The following is a 17,556-nucleotide window of genomic DNA, read 5'->3' as shown; positions in this document are numbered from 1 at the left end:
ATACTGATAACCCCAAGGTGCAAAGAGGAGGGGCTGCTCATGCCTCTTGCAAAGGGCATTTGAATTGTTAGGATGGGTACTGGACATGTGAGCGATATCACCCCTCCTCACAGCAGCAGCAGAGCATTTCCTTTTGGCTCTGAGCTCACCTCAGCCTCCTCCAGGGCAGCCTGGATCTCACTCTTCTCACATTCCAGGGTCTTTTTCAGCTTCTCCAGCTCATGGATTGTCTTGCCACTCATGCTGATCTGGTCTGTCAAGTCAGCAATCTCCTCTGTGCCAGATCAGAAAGACCTTAGGTTATGAGTGTGTTGCAGGGGCCTGAGCTTTCCTGCAATCCTTCAGAGAAATGGTCAAAGCAAACAAACAGCTCTGAGCCTAACTCTTTCATCCTGAGCCTGCTTCACAGCCTAGCAGCTGTCCAGGGAGCTCCTCTGCTGCCCTAGGCAAGTGCTGGAAGTGACTTTGAAACCTGCATTCAGATGTCCCCCATCCCTTCAGTACTCAGCTGCTGACCTGTGTCCTCAAATGGGCTACCTGGGCACTGGCAGCTGAGCTCTGTTATGGTGTCATAGAAGCTAGACTACTTTTGCTGCACTCTGCATGCTGTTCTGTCTGCCCTCCCACTTGTTCCCTGAGGTCACACTAGAGGCTGGGTGGGACAGCATTGGTGACAGGAGCAGGTGTGCAGAGCTGGGCTGGCCAAGGTGTGTTCCTGACACCCAGGTAGTATAAATATGGGCAGCCTCAGACATTGCCCGAGACCTCACCTCAACTGTACAATACCCTTGTTCGCCCTTTGAGGCAAAATATCCATTAGAAAAACAAATAAGTTTTGAAACAGCAGCAAGGTTCAACCCTGCCTGGACTTTCATGACTGCAATGTGGTGAACACTGCCCCACCTTGGAAAAAAAAAACACACCCACTCCAAGGAGGAGAAGGAAGGGGTAAGTCCCTGTCTTAAGGCCGGTGACTGTTCCTGGAGTTGGGGACATAGAAGTGCTGCTAGGTTCTGTGCCTAACCCTGTGAGAGGAAATGGCACGAGCCTCAAAATATGGTAGGACTGTTCAGGCACGTGTCAGATCCTGTGTACCTTGCAGGTTTTTGTTCTCTCGTTTGAGGGTCTCCAGGTTGTCCAGGGACTCCTCGTAGGCGTTCTTGAGCTTGAAGAGTTCAGTGCTCAGGCTACGAGACTCTTTCTGTGAGGCCTCCAGCTCTGCCTGGGTCTCTTCATACTTCTGTTTCCACTCAGCAATGATCCTGTCAAAGTTGCGCTGCTTTTTGTCCAGGGCAGCAGCTGCAGAGTTGGCTCTCTCCAAGTCAATGGACAGATCCTCGATCTCGGTCTGCAGCCGGTGCTTAGTTTTCTCTAGGGAGGAGCACTTGGCGTGTGCAGCCTCCACAGCCTCCTCTGCCTCCTGCAGCCTGATGGCCAGCTTCTTCCTACCCAGAGCAATCAGGGCATAAGCCACAGGTGGACATCCCAACCCAACCCCTTTCACCACCCCATCAGCCTGGGTCTCCAAAGGGGGCAAGGTTTGACTAGAAAAGGCAGACCTTTGCCTAATTTAATCAACACAGGCCTGATCCGAGGGCCCTTTTGAGTCAGTCAGTGATTTCTGTGAATTTTGTCCTGCCCCTGGGAGGAATGAAGGGCACAGCAGGCCTGAACACTGCTCCCTACTTGGTGGAAGAGCTTGCCCCAGTATAAGCCCTTTAGGTACACAAGTGGAGGTATGTGTTGGCTAATAGATCTAGATCCAGGCCCTTCCCTCAGCAACACTACAGACAGCCAGTGAAAGACAGAAACCCCTCACAAGCAGAGTGCTGGGTTTCATTACACATGTTGCCTTGGCCAGATCATTGGCATTTTCTGGCAATAGGAAGCAATTCTGTATGTGTGATTACAGAGTCCTCAGTAACTACAGGCCTGTACTGGAAAGTTGCTCATGTGGCCTCCCTGGAAAGAGGTCGGGGCACTGATTTCAAGTGTGTGGACCTTGCAGGAACTCACTTTGCCTCCTCTAGTTCTTCTGTCCTTTGAATGGCATCCGTCTCATACTTGGTTCTCCATTGGGCCACCTCAGCATTGGCCTTTGACAGGGACCTCTGGAGCTCACTCTTGGCTTCTACCTCTTCCTCATACTGTTCCCGCAGAAGGTCACAGTCATGGCGAGATGCTTGCAGGGCATGCGCTAAGGCATTTTTGGACTAGAAAGCAGAAAATGTGAGAAGAGAGACTGACATCAAACTCCCCAAGGCCCTCATAGCCCACAGGCAGGGTGTTAGTGTTAGGTCCTGCCCAGTCATGCGGAAAGGCAGGGCTCCATGCTTGCAAAGACTCCAGGGTCTGCATCTCATTTATTACAGTGAGTTTAGAAGTGGTTAAAGCCAGAGTGACTGTCTGGATGACTGCTGAGTTTTGTGCCAGGGCATGTCTTGCATTGCCCATGTAGGAACATAGGCCTATCCTGGAGGAGCAATCCCATGGCAGAAGAAAGAATTTGGTATCCATTGTGGAGGTGCCTGGAAGTGCAGGGAGGCAAAAGCATATCCACCAAATCGGTCCATATATTGACCCAAACATCAACCATCCAATTGTAGTTGTTGGTCGTGACTGACTGGGCTAGGTCCAGATCTTAATGGAAGTAATTCCTGTTCCCAGTTCCATAGCTATCCCTTGCACAGCCACATTTCAGGACACACTTTCCCCTGTTCAGAGCACTAACCTCAGCCCTCACCACTGCTTGGGTAGACTGTGGGCCTGTGAGCACAGGTGCAGCATGGGGCTGCAATACCAGTGACCAAACAATCAGAAAGAGGCTGCTTGGCTATTTTCCATCAGAGGCTCAGATGCAAGTTCTCATTGCTAGGCCATTTGTTTCTACCCAGGTGCTTACACTGTCAGCCAGCCTCCTGCCTGAGAGAGGCCCTGGGGGATCAAACAACACCTAGCTGACCTTACCTTGGTCTCTTCTTCTAGCTGCCTCTTGAGCTCCTCAATCATCTGTGTAAATGAGGTCTTTCCACGGGTCAACTGGTTGATAAAAGACTCCTTTTCCTCCAGGAGCCGGCTCAGCTCCCCTGAGGGCAAACAAAACCAAACAGTCACAATGAGGATGGGGACATGGAAACCATGCAAAGCCATTTTGTTGCAGATCTCATGCTCTTCACCTTCCTGGGGCCCAAATCAGAAAGACAGAACTGACCCAGCGTGCCAAGAGTCCCTAGGAAGGAGTTTTAATATGGAGCTCTTGCTCATATCCATCCCGTGGCACTGGGCCCAAGCTCATCGCTGAACTTCCTCAGAGCTGGAGGGGTTGGACTGGTTGTCCTGGCTATGGTCCACTGCTAGCCCAGATTCAACTGAAATGGACTTTATGTTGTGTTTCTTATTTTCTGCAGATGGCAAATGTTTTACACAGCAGTGAGTCCCCAACTCAGCCATGCTGCAGTGGACAAAACTAGTTTGGGCTCCAAGACTATCCTTGTGTAGCCTGGATGGTAGAACCCCATTCACTGTGGAGATGCTGGCCATGACATGGAGGCTCTTGGCATTCACCAAATTGCCAGCAGGGAGGCTGGTTTGACATTACTGCTAAGGGACATGCTCTGACACAGCCAGCCTCAGAAGACCTTTACTTCATAGACAATTGTGTGGAACATGCTACTAGTCCCAGCAGAGTCAGCACCATGGAATCATGGGACCCGACAGCAACAGCTGCATCTCTGGAAGTAGAGGACAGACTATGTCATCTAGTAGTTCCCTGCTATTAAAACCTGAGACCTTGGCACACTCCATGGTCCAGGGTAAAGTTGATAATAATGACACTATCTTGTTCTCTTTTCTTCAGAACACATTGGTTGGCCTGTCATTGTGGCCATTAGGAAGTCTCGGTGAGCTAAGGAGAACCAGGGCGTCCAGCCTATACATTGCGCAGCTAGGATGGGAAGGGGATGCCTCATAATTAACCAGTGTGACAGTCAGGTGTGTTCTGCTGCTAGCAACATGCCTGTCACTTGGAGAAAGGACTTAATCTCTGGACAGCAGAACATATTTTAAAGTCGGTGATGTTAATCCTGTGGTTTAGGGAGATCAGTTGTAGGGTGCCTCTGTCGGCTGCTCCCTGAGCTTAGCAGCATCATTCTCAACCTACCACTCTCTGTCTGCAGCCTGGCTCGCTGGGTGCTCACGTCAGCCAGCTGCCGCTGCAGCTCATCCACTTTGGACTTGGCTTCATTCAGCTGATCCTCATAGGTTCGGCACAGCTTTTCAGCATTTGCCTACAGTGATCAAGTGAGTCCGGCATCAGACCCTTGTCCCATACAAACAGAACTCTGTACTCTGCTCAGTGGGCCTGTGAGGGAACTGTCCCCCTTCCTACCCCCGGCACTTACCTGGCTGTAACTAGGGGTCTCCATTGTCCTAACCCTAGGGGGTGCAGAGCCTGTAGCCAGGATTCCCATTCAGTCCCCACTGGCTCATACAACATAAATTCTCTTGTGTCCCTCTCACTAGAATAATAGGCCCTACAAATGGGTAGCTTCTGAGAAAGAAACCAGGGCTTCCCAGAACTTCCAACCGTAGTATTTTCAGAGCACTACACAAACACTGGCTGCCGCGGGCTGGGTGAGTAATACTATCTCGGTGTACAAAAAGGGTGAGAGAAGTTAGTGATTTGGTCAAGGGGCACATCAGAGCTGGGCTTAGATCTCTAGACTCTGGTTGAGCCACTTCAGCTACAAGCTGCAGAACAAGAGCTCAGAGTCTATCTAGGCCACCAGCTACTACAGGGCAACATAAATGCCTATGCTTAGACTGGTCCAGCCCTACTGTACTGAGGGCAGTGCCCACCTTGTTCTTGGTGAGGTATTCAATGTTGGAGGATAGGTCATCCACTTCCATCTTCATCTCACTCTTCTCTTTCTCCAGCTTCTGCTTGACTCGTTGAAGGTTGTCTATCTGCTCACTCAGCTCAGCTACCGAGTCAGCATGCTTCTTGCGCAGGGCTGCAGCTGTTGATTCATGCTGCAGTGTTGCCTCCTCCAGGTCCCGGCGCAGCTTCAGGAACTCGGCCTCCCGCTTCTTATTCATTTCCAGCTGGATGGCTGTGGCACCACCAGCCTCCTCCAGCCGCTCACTCAGCTCCTCCAACTCTCGGGCCACTTCTGCACGCTGCTTCTCTACCTTGGCTCTGGCAGCTCTCTCAGCCTCCAGCTCCTCCTCCAACTCCTCAATACGGGCCTATAGGGTAGGGAGGACATGGTAGGTGCTATGGGGACTAGGCAAAGCACCTTTGCTATCCAAAACACAGCAAGAACCTCTCTGATGCTGTCCAGGAACAAGCCACCACACTGGGAAATGCCTCAAGTGCCTCTATAACTTGGAGGTGCCCTGAGGCGTCTGCTCTGCCCCCAGGACCCTAGGGTCAGAGATAACTCCCCAGTGCAGGCTTCTTAAAATGCTGCCCCTGCTGAGCACTGAGTGGAAGTGCTAACAAAAGCATGCCTAGAAATGTTTGACACTTGGGTCTGAACCACACCTTTGGGGTCCAGGTACAAATCTGGCCTCAGTCCTCTGTCTTTCCCCCAAAGTTCAAGACGGTTAAAGTCTGGAGTTCTTGTTGAGCCCTTTGTTAAAAAGGAGCACAATTTATGAAAGTCCATCTGGGGGATGGAGTTGTGGATTTGGTTTGGGCAAAGAGCTCGATTCCAAGGGTGGAATCACAGCTGCAGGGACAGATGCTTGTGGTGATCTCATAATCATGTAATACTTTTCCTAAGATTTTGCCTGGGCTTCAGTTTGTGACATCAGCAGAGCACTGCTAGCTTTGACCTTTCTATGCTCCTCCAACGAGGAGGTACTTGGACTCAACCAGGTCAGTGCCCAGAAGGCTGCCTCTTACTCATGTTGTTAAACTAGCAACCCTCTCTTGTTTGGAAGTAATCAGGCACTACATGGGGGTGCACTGTGAAGGAGTTGCTGTGCTACTGCAGCCTGGGAGACAGCTGTTATATCTGCCACTCACTCAGCTGAACCAGAATTGAGACTCCAGGCAGAGCTTTGTTCCATCAGACTTCAGCTAAGTGAGAGAGATGTGGGTGAGAGAGAGATGGGTGAGAGCGATGTGGGTACAAGCTTGTACTCATTTAGAGGAAGGAATGACCTAACACTTCTCCAGTCAGAGGAGAGGGAAGACCCAAGCGGGTGGGTGGTATGACCCTCATCCTCCCGGCACCACATGCTTGTTCATCTGGCAGGCATGAGACATAAGCCCAACCTGTGTCAGCACCAAACCAGCCCCCTGGGCTCCTCCAGGACCTCCCTGCCTGTGCTACCTGGACACCTCTCTCCACTTTACCTGGAGCTCTTTGATTTTCTTTTGCAGCTGTGCCTCAAGCACCTGCTGATCTTCAATCCTTGAGTTTAACTGGTTCATTTCAAAGTCCTTCCTGCACGGGAAGAGGAAGAGTCCTGCAACTTGGCAGACACAAGACAGCAAAAACCTGCCAGCCCCCTTCTAGTATGTTGACCAGGACCAGTGCAAGACTGTTCTCACAGTCAAGGTACTAGTGTTTGATCCTGGATCAAAGCATGAAGGAACCTATATATACAAAGAAACTCTGGTCTGGAACAGAAGCTCCCAGGCAGGCTGTTTCCAGCCCCCTGGGCAATGTCCTTGCTATGGTGCTGTGGAGGTTGTTGATGTGTTAAGTAAATGAAAGAGGGTCAGGAGCTAACCCATTCCACAGGTGTGTCCTGATCAGTCAGGAGGTGGAAGTTGATGCCAACATGCCTGCTGCTGGTGACATTAGCAGCAACCAGGAACATGAGGTCTAGCGCTGCACTGGAGTTTTCTCTCTTTGCTTCCTGAGTGTTCTTCTGCAGCCTCCAAAGCCCTACTGGTACATTAAAGAGAAAACCTGATCATGTAGGTCAGGTTCTGAACCTGTGTTCAGGCTACATGATTCAGTTTCCAGCTCTGCCCCAGGTTCCCTGCACACATACTGGGCTTCATCTCCCATGTGAAAATGTGTCCTGACAAGTACAGAGCACAGGCCACTAGCACCTGAGAGTGACCTGCTCATGAGAAGGTGGGCAGGGTGGGGAGACAGTGGCATCTGCTGGGACTGGCTGGTGGGCATTGCCCCAGGCTGCACACTTACTTTTTGAGTTTCTCCTCCAGTTGTTGCTTGTCATTTTCCAAATCCATCACTGACTCCTGTGTCAGCTTCAGGTCCCCTTCCAGCTTGCGCTTTGCTCGTTCCAGGTCCATCCTTATCTTCTTCTCTTGTTCAAGGGAACTTTCCAACTAGAAGTTAAGGAAGGTGAGTTAGGCAGGGAAGCACCTTCCCTCCTGCTCACTTGGCATTTCCTTTCTCTCCCCATCCTTCCTGTCCCCTGTAGTGGGGGTTTCCTTTCCATTGTAGTGGGAATTCTAGCATTGCCAGTAGAGGGTATTTTGCCCACCCCCTCTGCATTGGGCTGCTTCTCCACTAAAGTATCCAGGCCTTTGACCCTGCAGTATGGCTGTAACTGCATCAGGGCAGATAGTCCCTTGCATTCCATACTAGCACTGGACCCTTGCTGGGGCTGCAGACTGATCCATCAGCCCTGCACTAAGGCATGAGATCATCCATAAGGCCCACAGGGTATTAGTGCTTCAGGGAGCTGTTCCTGGGCACAAAGTGGATGCCCATCACTGTCACTATTCTTTGCCTCCATGTTTTACTCACATCATCCACTTGCTGCTCCAGCTTGACTTTGGCCTTGGTCAGGGTGTTGACCTTGTCCTCCTCGGCCTGCAGATCATCTAGGGCCTGTTGATGTGCCTCTTGCAGTGCTTTCTTCTCTTTGGTAAGCTTGGCAATGACCTCATCTAGAGCAGCCATTTCTTCAATCAGGTTTTTAACCTAGGCAGACAGAACAAAAAGTGAGCTCAGCTCCTCCAGGGGGTTGAGATTGTGGGGCAGTGAGGAACAGCCAGGATAATATTTGGTTGGACACCAGAACGGACTAACACCATCATGTCCATCTCCACCCCACCCCTGCCCCTACCATTTCTGCTCGTGGAAGTGTTTACTTTGCTCTCTTCTTGGCTCAGACTATTTAGCTGTTACATGAGGCAAAATAAATGGCAGGTTTTTTTAGACCGAAAAACACAGTATTATCCCCAGATTTGCTTACCAATACCAAGAATGCACAGTGTTCTGAGACAATGAAAAGTTTTGCTGTTCCTGATGCAGGGACCAGCTGTATTTCACCGACCTTTATCTAAGACAACCTCATCTCTCACACTTTATGGATGTCCAAGATCCCTGGACATCCATAGAAGGATCCCTGCTCTCAGTTGAATCAGTGCGTGTGGGTTCACTGCATGCTCCCAGTAAATGGCAGCAGCATTTGTCCCTTTCACCAATAGTACTAGTTACCTTGTTCTCTGTGGCATGCTTCTCCTTCTCCACCTTTGCCAGTGTAATTTCTAGGTCATCAATGTCCTTCTTCAATTCAGCACATTCATCTTCCAGCTTGCGTTTCTTGGAGGTCAGGTCTGAATTTATCTCCTCTTCATCCTCCACACGCTCTGTCAGCTCCTTCACTTTGGCCTCTAGCTGTATCTTGGTTTTGATCAGCAGGTCACAGCGCTCTTCTGCATCAGCCAGGTTGTCTTGCTCCTGTAAGCATGCACAAGGAAACACATGCTCACCATCTCTCCAAGAGAGGAGAGACACCCCATCCCCTTGTTTTCTTGGACTCTGGAGGCTGATGCACCTGCTTGTCACTTAATGTGGGGAGTAAACCCAAACTGGTCAGGTCATGTGGAAGGAACTGTTTCTCACGGGTGCCTTCTCACCCTCTCTCTACCAATCCCCAAGGAAGCAGGATAAATAGAATCTGTCCCTTCTCCTTCAGCTATTACTTCATGTGATGGGAGATGATTAACAGATACACCCCAGAGACCAAACACTATTGGAGTCCTGTTGATCAGAAGATAGTTAAGCTTTCCACCCAATTGCCCAACCCTGGGGTAACTGTGGAGCCTGGGCATTCCTCTGTCTCCGCACTGACACAAGGGTGTCAATTGTAGAAGTGTTTGTGAACCTGGAACTGATGGCAGAGACCCCTGAACTGGGATAACTTCACTCAATCCAATGGAGAAAGAATCATGGGTAAAGGTTTACTGGTGTAAGTTACACTGGCTTAAGTTTTCTGTGCTAAAGGCAAACTGGCTATATTACATGCTTCTATTGGTGAAGACAGTAATAGTCACCTGTAAGCTGCTAACCAGGGATAGATGCTGTAATACAGCCCCAACCTCATTACTAAGAGGGAGAGACCTGACAAGGGATATGGTACCTTCAAACTTCAAACTGTGGAGGGGCTGCTGCCAGGTCCAGAGCTCTGGGAGAACCAGCCATCAGCCTCCAGGACACTGTGGGAGATGCTACCCAAGTTCTGCTTGAGGGATAGTGTCAGACAGCAGAACTGAGGGCCCTGCAGTCACCAAAGGGTTAAATTGGCAAGCTGCAAGGGCCTGACCCTAAGCAGTTTATTGAGGGAGATAGGAGTGCAGTGAAGAGTAACAGCAGGTCTGTTAATTAGATTGACAGTAAGACTTTGATTGAAGCAGGACTTGATGTGCCCTGAGGAGCAGAAGCTTTACAGGACTGGTCAAGGCAAGCTCATGGACCTAGAAGGCAAGGCAATCCAGTTCATAGGTCCTGATGGGAAGGAGCTATTGTGAGGGACTGCCTAAGGATAAGCTTCATATTTTATGTTGTGGACTGGTTTATAGTCTGCAAGGCATGATTAGCTGAAGGGGAGGGGAGGGGAGGGGAGGAGGCCACTGAAGACACCCCACACAGAAGGGCTTTGATCACTATTGAATTGGCAGGCTGCCAGAGACCCAGGGAAAAAGGACTGGGCTATGAAAGGGTCAGCTAACTGTGACCAAAATACCTGAGAGCCTGTGCAAAGTCTGCAGGAGCCCAGAGAGCCAGTGCAGAGGTTGTAGGAGCCCTGGAGATGGTACAGAGAGTGCAAGAGCCCTGAGAGACTGAGTAGGGCAGAAAAAAAGAGCCTGAGACATGCGCCAAGGAGAGAAAGAGCCCAGTGAACAGTTCAGAATGCAGCAGGAGGCTTAAAGCCACACCTGAGTTACTGGAAGGCAGTCTACCAAATGTTCCTAATAATGTCAAAGTTGTGGCAAACAAGTGACGGAAGTGACTAGTGGGGTGGCCAAGGTGCTTAAACAGGTCTCAGTGGGCCACTAGGGGGCTCCAAATGACTTTGAGGAAACAGGCCTGTTACAATGCCCATATGTGTATTCCTAATCTCAGTGTAACTTACACCAGTATACAACACTGACATAAACCATGATAAGGTACAGTTGTATTTATCCAAAGCCTCACTCCTGTGTCCAGTGGCAATTCCTTGTCTGAGCCCTCTGCTATCCATGGTGCCAAAAAGACAGCAGTTCCCTGCTGAGAAAAGGCTCTTGCTCTTGGCCTATGTGGGTCATCTCTCAGGGAATGACTACACTGGTTTCTCCCCATGAAACTGCTTGCCCAGAGCCCACACCACTTCAGGAGGAGGAGATGCCTAGCCAAGGTACTTACAGCCTGGAGCTGGAGAGCCAAGTCATTCTTCTCCTGAATCATGGTGACTTGTTTCTCTTCTAGCTCCTTCCTCTTAGCCTCTGACTTCTCCAAAGCCTCCTTCAGCTTCTGGAACTCCTCCTTCAGGGTGGCCATTTCCTTCTCAGTCTGAGCTGACCTCAGCAGGGGCTTGATCTTAAAGAAGAGCTTCATCCAGGACCAATTCTTAACAACATTGAAAGCACGGATGTTCCACTGGATGGTGTAGAGCGCATCCCTGGGGGAAAAGAGGAGCGTGCTCAGCCACACAAACATCTTGCCTATATCCCACCCTGAGGGGTCACAGAGAAAGGGTCCCACTTGCACCAACAAGCCCACCTAGGTGTAGGTTTTCACAGAGCTCAGTATATGTTGGGTGCAGATGTTGGGAGAATCTGGCCCTTGCTGCAGCTCAAAGGCAATCTGTAAGGGGGCTGACCTGGAGCTAGGAACCCAGGGTTGCTAAGGAGTTGCCAGCCTGGGAGTTTGGGTTCCCCACCAGCCTGCCCAGAAATCTGGCAAAGAGCAGGGTGGGTGAGCTGGTAGGAAACCAGGGTTTCATCAACACTTGATCAAAATTGGACTTTCAGTAAGAACCATCTCAGATCTTAAGGAAACAACATTCCTTCAGACCAGCTCCATCATGGGTGTGTCTAACCAGCAGGGTATGGCAGAAGGTTTGTCACAGACTGCTGGGCAACAAAGGGTGAGTACTATTGCAGTCCAAGCTGGCCCAGTAACTCTACCTCCTGCTGATGATCTTCTGATACTCAATACGCATCAGCCGCCCACGGATTCTGGCCTGCAGCATTGTTAGGATTTTGGCCAGCCGCTCATCTCGCATCTCCTCTAAATGGCCCAGCAAACCAGCTTTGAAAAATACCTGTAAGCAAGGGAACCAGAGAGGAGGCATTTAAGACCCAAAGAGACACAGAAACCCTGGCTGTAAGCAATGGAGCATTACAAACAGTTGAGCTCAGGAGACCTGTGTCAGGCTGTTACTGGCTCAAAACAGGTACCCAAGCACCTGTAAAGGAGCGTGACACAAAGTAGTCACTATATCCTCTCAACCCTGCACTGGGCTTCCCATGTCTCTGTGGCTGTGGCAGGCGCTTGAGGTCTGCAGCAGTCTAGAGTTTCAGATGATCTGGAGTTTCACCATTTCATCTTCTTGTGAGTTCATCTTATTGGAGCTACATAGACTGGGCCCAAAGCACTAGCTCACTGTAGCCCCTTCAGCAGCAGGTGGTCCCTGATTGTCAGGACAGGATATTGGGGTGTTCAGTGCCAGAAATGTGTGCTAAAATAAGGATGGGTTCCCAGGTAGAGAAAATCCACAATGGAATCTCCTCCCACCACCAGATGCCTCTCTTTCTCTGCAGCCTGCTTCATTGCCTTTCTTATACACCACCCTCAGCTGGTTTCAGCTTCCACACAGGAATCCACACCCTACCCTCTTCCTACAAGCAACCTAGCAGCTCCTATAGGAGCCAAGAAGAGGCAGGGAAGTGAGACATGTAGGAGGCCCTCTCCATGTCACTTGACACTACATAGAGAAGACAGAATTCACACCAAGAGCTCCAGAGGGGCTGAGTATCACTGGGCACATTTATACAAGATGTTATGTCACCATAGCAACAAGCTACAGTAATGTAGCTCATTACTATGGCAATGTAGCATCGGCAGGCACTAACCATGATGCTGTCGCTACTGAACAGTAGCTCATTGCTACTATGCAGTAGGGTCAGAGACAACCTATACTCTACCAGGACTGCATCATACTGGTGGGTACTGTGCAGAGGGGAGAGAAGAGTAGAGAGAAGAGTGAGCTGGAGGTGGCAGAGGAAGATTGGATCTGTTACTTCAACCCCCTGACAGAGGACTGTCCTGCCTAATTTTCCTCACTTCTACAGCTTCTTCCTTAGCTCAGTGCTTCCTTCCCCTGTTACTGCTCAGGCCTCTCTCACCTTAGTGTGACCAAATTTGAACTGTGTGTGATCCAGATCCAAGGAACTCAGCAGTTTCTCTGTGGCCTTTCTGCTGTCCACAAACTTGTCATCGGGAATAGCAGCAGGATTCAGGATACGATAGCTGCAGAAACATACAAAGGGGGTAGCATGTGAGGGAAGCCCTTGTTCTGGAGCTGCCAGTTCCTCCCTTTCCTTGTGTAGAGTTACCAACCTAAAAAACAGGCCTCTGCACCACATGGTATGGCCACTCTGGACCCAGAGAGCACTGAGGCACCATGAGGCTGCCCAGCAGGCCCTGCCCATTCATAACTAGGGCCTCAAAAAGCTGGCACTGTAGGAACAAACAGCAAGTGGGCTCCACACAGTAAGGAGTCAGGTCCAGCTCAAGGGGGTAGAAGACTGTGCCTGAGGTTTGGATGAGACTTACTCAGATGCATGGTACAGCAAGGGCAGATGAACAGGAAAAGAATTCAGAGCCATGCTCTGTGTACCTGACATGGTAGGTCTGGGCCTCATTCTCTCTGGAGTGAGAACTGACACTGTCAGCCCCAAATGTAGACTCTTGGTCTCTATGCCCCTTGTCCTGAATGTCACCCTGCAGAAGGCACACAGGGCCCTGCTGTATGCCCATTCACTGTGTCCCATCAGCAAATTCTGAGGCACATCCCAGGTCCATGCACCAAAGGCCCAGCCACAGAACATGCTGGGAACAGCACATGCTGGGATGTGTTACTGTGGTTTTGGCTGAACCAGCTCATTCTGGGAGAAGAACATGGAAATAATCTGTTCCCTGCCCCCACAAATGCCAAAAATGGGGGGAAGTACCGTTGCTTGAAATCAGCATAGAGGATCCTGTTTGGGAATCCTTTGCGACAAATCCGAATGCCCTCCAGCACACCATTACACCGCAGCTGGTGCAGCACCAGGAAGGGGTCCATGGCTCCTGCAGGAAAGAGAAGGCAAGGGATTGATGCAGGCCCAAGACAAACCCCAAAATATATAGGGTTGGCATGTCAACAGCTGAACCTTGATCTTGATCTGAAGCTTGTAAACGACTTCTGTTTGAAATAAGGTCTTACCCAGCCCTCTGGCCCAGGGCTAAAATCCCTGTACTGTGGCTTGGGTACCTCCCTATGGTTTGGGAGGTGGAATGTGCTACCTGGGACTCATTTACGCCCCAAGACAGAACAAAGGCTCAGAGAACTGGAACATGGCTTGACTTCTAGCGAGGAAAGTAGCTGCATTCCATTTGCTGGCAGAAGACCCTGGCAGGGTAAAAGCAGCATCTGCCAAGTGAAGAGCTTTAACCAAGGCTTCTCCAAATGACATGCTTTCTGTTTTAAGGCTCCTGGAGCACTTTTACACATGATCCAGGGGTGTGGGGGGGGGCACTTTAATTACAGCAGCTCTGAGAGCCATTCTAGTTAAAGCACCACAGCATCTCACGTATGGGGGCACTTGAACTAAAGCGGTGGGGGCACTTGAACTAAAGCTCATTTGATGAACTTTAGTTAAGGTACCCTGCCACCATTTTGAACATGTGGATGTTAATACACAAGACACAGAGGCTGGCTGGAGCATGGCAATTACCATTCTCCAGCAGATTCAATTAGTCAAGTCTGCTCTGACACGCTATAATTACAGTGCATCAAAACAGCCCCGGAGCACATTTACAGGCACCCCTGGAGTTTGAGTTCTTTGAAATTCTTGCAGTCCAGGATTCTGCAGATGCAGAGGGACTCTCACTCCTCCCTTTCAGGTCAGCCCCAGGCACTGGTGCACAGAAAGTGGGGTATCTGCTGTGCCCAGCAGTGTCCCCTCTTGGCAGGAGATGGCAATCAATTCTCAGGCGGAAAGGGCTCATGTGTAAGGGAAGAAGAGATGTGAAGAGGGGTGGGGATGGAAATCTCAAGAGTTCTAGAGGATGCCTGCTACATACACATGCCACATGCCCAAGAACAATGACCATGAGTTGTTACTGATACTAATCCTGTCCCAAATCTGCCCCAAAGCCCTTCTGGTGCCTACCTGGGGTCTTAGTTTCATTGGGGATGATGCAGCGGACAAAGTGAGGCTGGGTGGCACGCAGGTTAGTCATCAGCTTGTTGAGGTTCTCCTGTAGGGCAGACAGGTAGGATGAGATGGAAGGTCCTGCTGTCCTGCCATGCACTGAAGCTCACTCACTTCCAGCCCACCACAGTGGGTGGAAGCAGGAGAGGCTACTTGTCATTTCTCACTAATACCCTTCACAGTGATGGCCTGTCCTTCTCTAACCAAGGCACAAGTACTAATTTGAGCCCATGTCAGGGCCCTGTGGAGTCCCTGGATCACTTGGGAAGGAGCTGTCAAAGGGCTGAATGTCACCAGCACAGTCTTTGAGGAACTGGTGATGTACCATCTCCTTGAAATTTTTAGTGTAAAGTTAATGACAGTGAGAGCTAAGAGTGCTGGGCAAAATCTGCAGGCAGCCTTCAGTCCTGACCTTTACCTCCCTATTATTCTTTCCTTGGATTACCCCCACGCACAGCTTTGCCAGTACCCCTCAGTCCTGATCTGCTGGTCACCGCAGCTCTACCAATGCCCCTCAATCCTCATTTTCTAGCTCTTTATCGCTCGCTCTTCAGCTACTAAAGCTTAGTCTTGTCCTGGGATGTTAAGGTCCTGCTATAACTTTCTAATCTGGGGCCTTTGTATCCTTCCAACATCCCAAATTCTGTTCCATTGAAATGTACTAGAGGGCTGCAGCCCTGTGGAAGCACTACACGGCTCCTATCTGGGGTCCTGAGCACAGCATAGCTGTTGAACTGAACAATAATGGTTTTCTTATAGGGCTTTCAATAATGGTTTTCTTATAGGTTTGAGTGGGCATGAAGAGGAAGCTATACACTTTATTTCCATTTGTTGCCTGCCTTTGGCCCCAGGAGTGTGAGGATGGAGCCAGCCACATTACTCAGGCAGCCTCCTCCTCTCAAACCACCAGGTAGCCCCTGTGAACTTTGTTACACAATGTCACTACAGTGAAAGAAATTGGCAATGTTGGAGGGTACATGGGGATGGAGGGGATGGGCCCACATGGTACAGTTCATCTTATTCAGAGTGTGGAGTGGGGAGCTAACATGATATTAGTATCTGGGGTTTCCTTTCACTTTAAGAACTAGCACAAGCTCACTTGATGAGACTTTACCACTCTTGTGAGAAAGGCAACCTCTGTTCTGCCACCAGAGACTGAATTCTTCTCTCACACTAAAAAGAGACATCTCATAGAAGCTACATTGCACAGTGCTAGTATTGTCGAAGGCAAAAGCCATTCCCTTGAGACTTTGAACTATTCTTGAGAAAGAAAGCCAGGAAAACATCCCAGAAATGAGTTGACCCAAGAGACTTCAGGTCAGAAGCATCTCCTCTCTCCTCTGCTGCTAGAGCTAACAGAGTTGCTGGCACCACCCCCCCATCACCGCAGTGTGAAACTGTTACTGCAGGATCTGGCTTTATGTTTGGGAACCGCAATGGCTTTATTTTTAATCCACTCCCCTTGCTTCCTTGGTTCAAAGATGGACATAGAAATAACTTCTTTATGGTTGTGAGCTGGGGAGCTCAGTGGAATGTGCTCCCCAAGCTAGCAAACTGCCTTAGTCATCTCTCAATACAGGAGGGCCAGGGGGCTGATTGCTCAGAACTCTGCAAGATCCACCTTCATTTCTTCTGCCCAAGGGCTGTCCTTCCCGCAGTCAAGAGTGAGGAGAGAAGTAGCACAGACTTAAAGTGATGTTCATGTAATACATTATCTAAACATCACTGCAAGTCTTAACTGCCGCTCTCTCAATGGCGAAGAAGCTGCCAGGCGCCAGGCAGCACAGACATCATGGGACAGAAACTGCACAAGCCCCACCTCCCAGGAAGCTATTTTCCTCTCAGTCTAGGACCCTAGGTCCTTCACTGAGTGCACAAAGATGAGAAGCAAGAGAATAGGGCTGTGACCCACATGAGTATCAGAGCACACATTGCCTGATGGGTGGAGATGCTGAGACCAAGCTCCAAAAAAGACCACCCTCAGAGGTTTTTCTCTCTATTATGGTTCCAAAATGCCCAGGCCTATCCACAGGAATTGTTATAGTCTCTCTCTGGGACTTGTGAACAGGTTTCCCTGATGGCCTGAATGGGAGGTTGTCCTTACCTTGTGCAGCTGAGACACAGTTTGGAAGGAAGCTGCCTTCTTACGCTTCTCCTTGATTCCTGACTTGGGTGGATCTTCTGTTGGAGTGAAACATCAGTACATTGATAAAGTATTCCTTCCTTCTATTGTGAGCATCTACTTAGGTGAGGTTTGTGTCCTTCCTGAACCATGGTCTGCCATATCTACTGGGCATGGAAGATACTAACCCTATTGTTGGTACTGCTAGAGGTACAACAGCTGTCCCAGGGAATGATAGGGGAGGGGAAGAGAAAGAGGTGTGAGCACATCCTAGGGCTAGTTGTGGTAGATAGTTTATGAGTGCCTGAGCACAGCTCCTGGAAGGAAGGCATTGCATGTAGGGGATGGGTGAGCACATACACAAAGGCTTGCGTCTCAGCTGGATGAATGTTCTCCTAGGAGCAGCGTGAAGGACAGAATCCCCCTTTATCACACAACATTGGGAGAATGGAGTAGCAAGTAAGTCCTGGCTCCCTTTGGTGCAAATATGAGCTAAATTCCCACAAACTTGGCCCAAGCTCAGGTTTTTCCACTTGCCCCCAGGCTTTGCTAAAAATGGTAAAAGCAACACATGACTGTGGAGCCAGCCCACAGGTAACTACAAACTTCTGTCACCCTTACTGGTTTTATCTGGCCCTCCCCTTTGAGATTCCCCTTCATTCACATAGTTTCATAGTTTGTAGGGTCGGAAGGGACCTGAGCAGATCATCTAGTCCGACCCCCTGCCATGGCAGGAAAGAGTACTGGGGTCAAA

At 49.9% G+C, this 17,556-nt stretch overlaps 1 protein-coding gene across 1 annotated transcript in view; it reads right to left on the bottom strand.

Moving 5' to 3' along the window:
* MYH7B (myosin heavy chain 7B) overlaps positions 1–17,556 on the bottom strand; it is a 52,327-nt gene that overhangs the window by 6,660 nt on the left and 28,111 nt on the right. The window contains exons 18-33 of the mRNA XM_019539695.1: positions 16,785–16,861; positions 14,639–14,726; positions 13,436–13,553; positions 12,608–12,731; positions 11,387–11,523; positions 10,623–10,878; positions 8,436–8,678; positions 7,740–7,916; positions 7,170–7,315; positions 6,365–6,455; positions 4,858–5,247; positions 4,160–4,286; positions 2,968–3,086; positions 2,017–2,213; positions 1,096–1,445; positions 150–274 (exon numbers count right to left, since the gene is read on the bottom strand). Coding sequence (XP_019395240.1) covers positions 150–274; positions 1,096–1,445; positions 2,017–2,213; positions 2,968–3,086; positions 4,160–4,286; positions 4,858–5,247; positions 6,365–6,455; positions 7,170–7,315; positions 7,740–7,916; positions 8,436–8,678; positions 10,623–10,878; positions 11,387–11,523; positions 12,608–12,731; positions 13,436–13,553; positions 14,639–14,726; positions 16,785–16,861 — 2,765 coding nt within the window. The remainder of the gene's footprint in view (positions 1–149; positions 275–1,095; positions 1,446–2,016; positions 2,214–2,967; positions 3,087–4,159; positions 4,287–4,857; positions 5,248–6,364; positions 6,456–7,169; positions 7,316–7,739; positions 7,917–8,435; positions 8,679–10,622; positions 10,879–11,386; positions 11,524–12,607; positions 12,732–13,435; positions 13,554–14,638; positions 14,727–16,784; positions 16,862–17,556) is intronic.

The sequence above is a fragment of the Crocodylus porosus genome, unplaced genomic scaffold (assembly GCF_001723895.1).
Source record: "Crocodylus porosus isolate Cpor-Errol unplaced genomic scaffold, CroPor_comp1, whole genome shotgun sequence".
In the NCBI taxonomy this organism is placed as follows: domain Eukaryota; kingdom Metazoa; phylum Chordata; order Crocodylia; family Crocodylidae; genus Crocodylus; species Crocodylus porosus.
The sequence above is the reverse complement of the archived record's forward strand: the minus strand, read 5'-3'. Positions and strand labels throughout refer to the sequence as shown.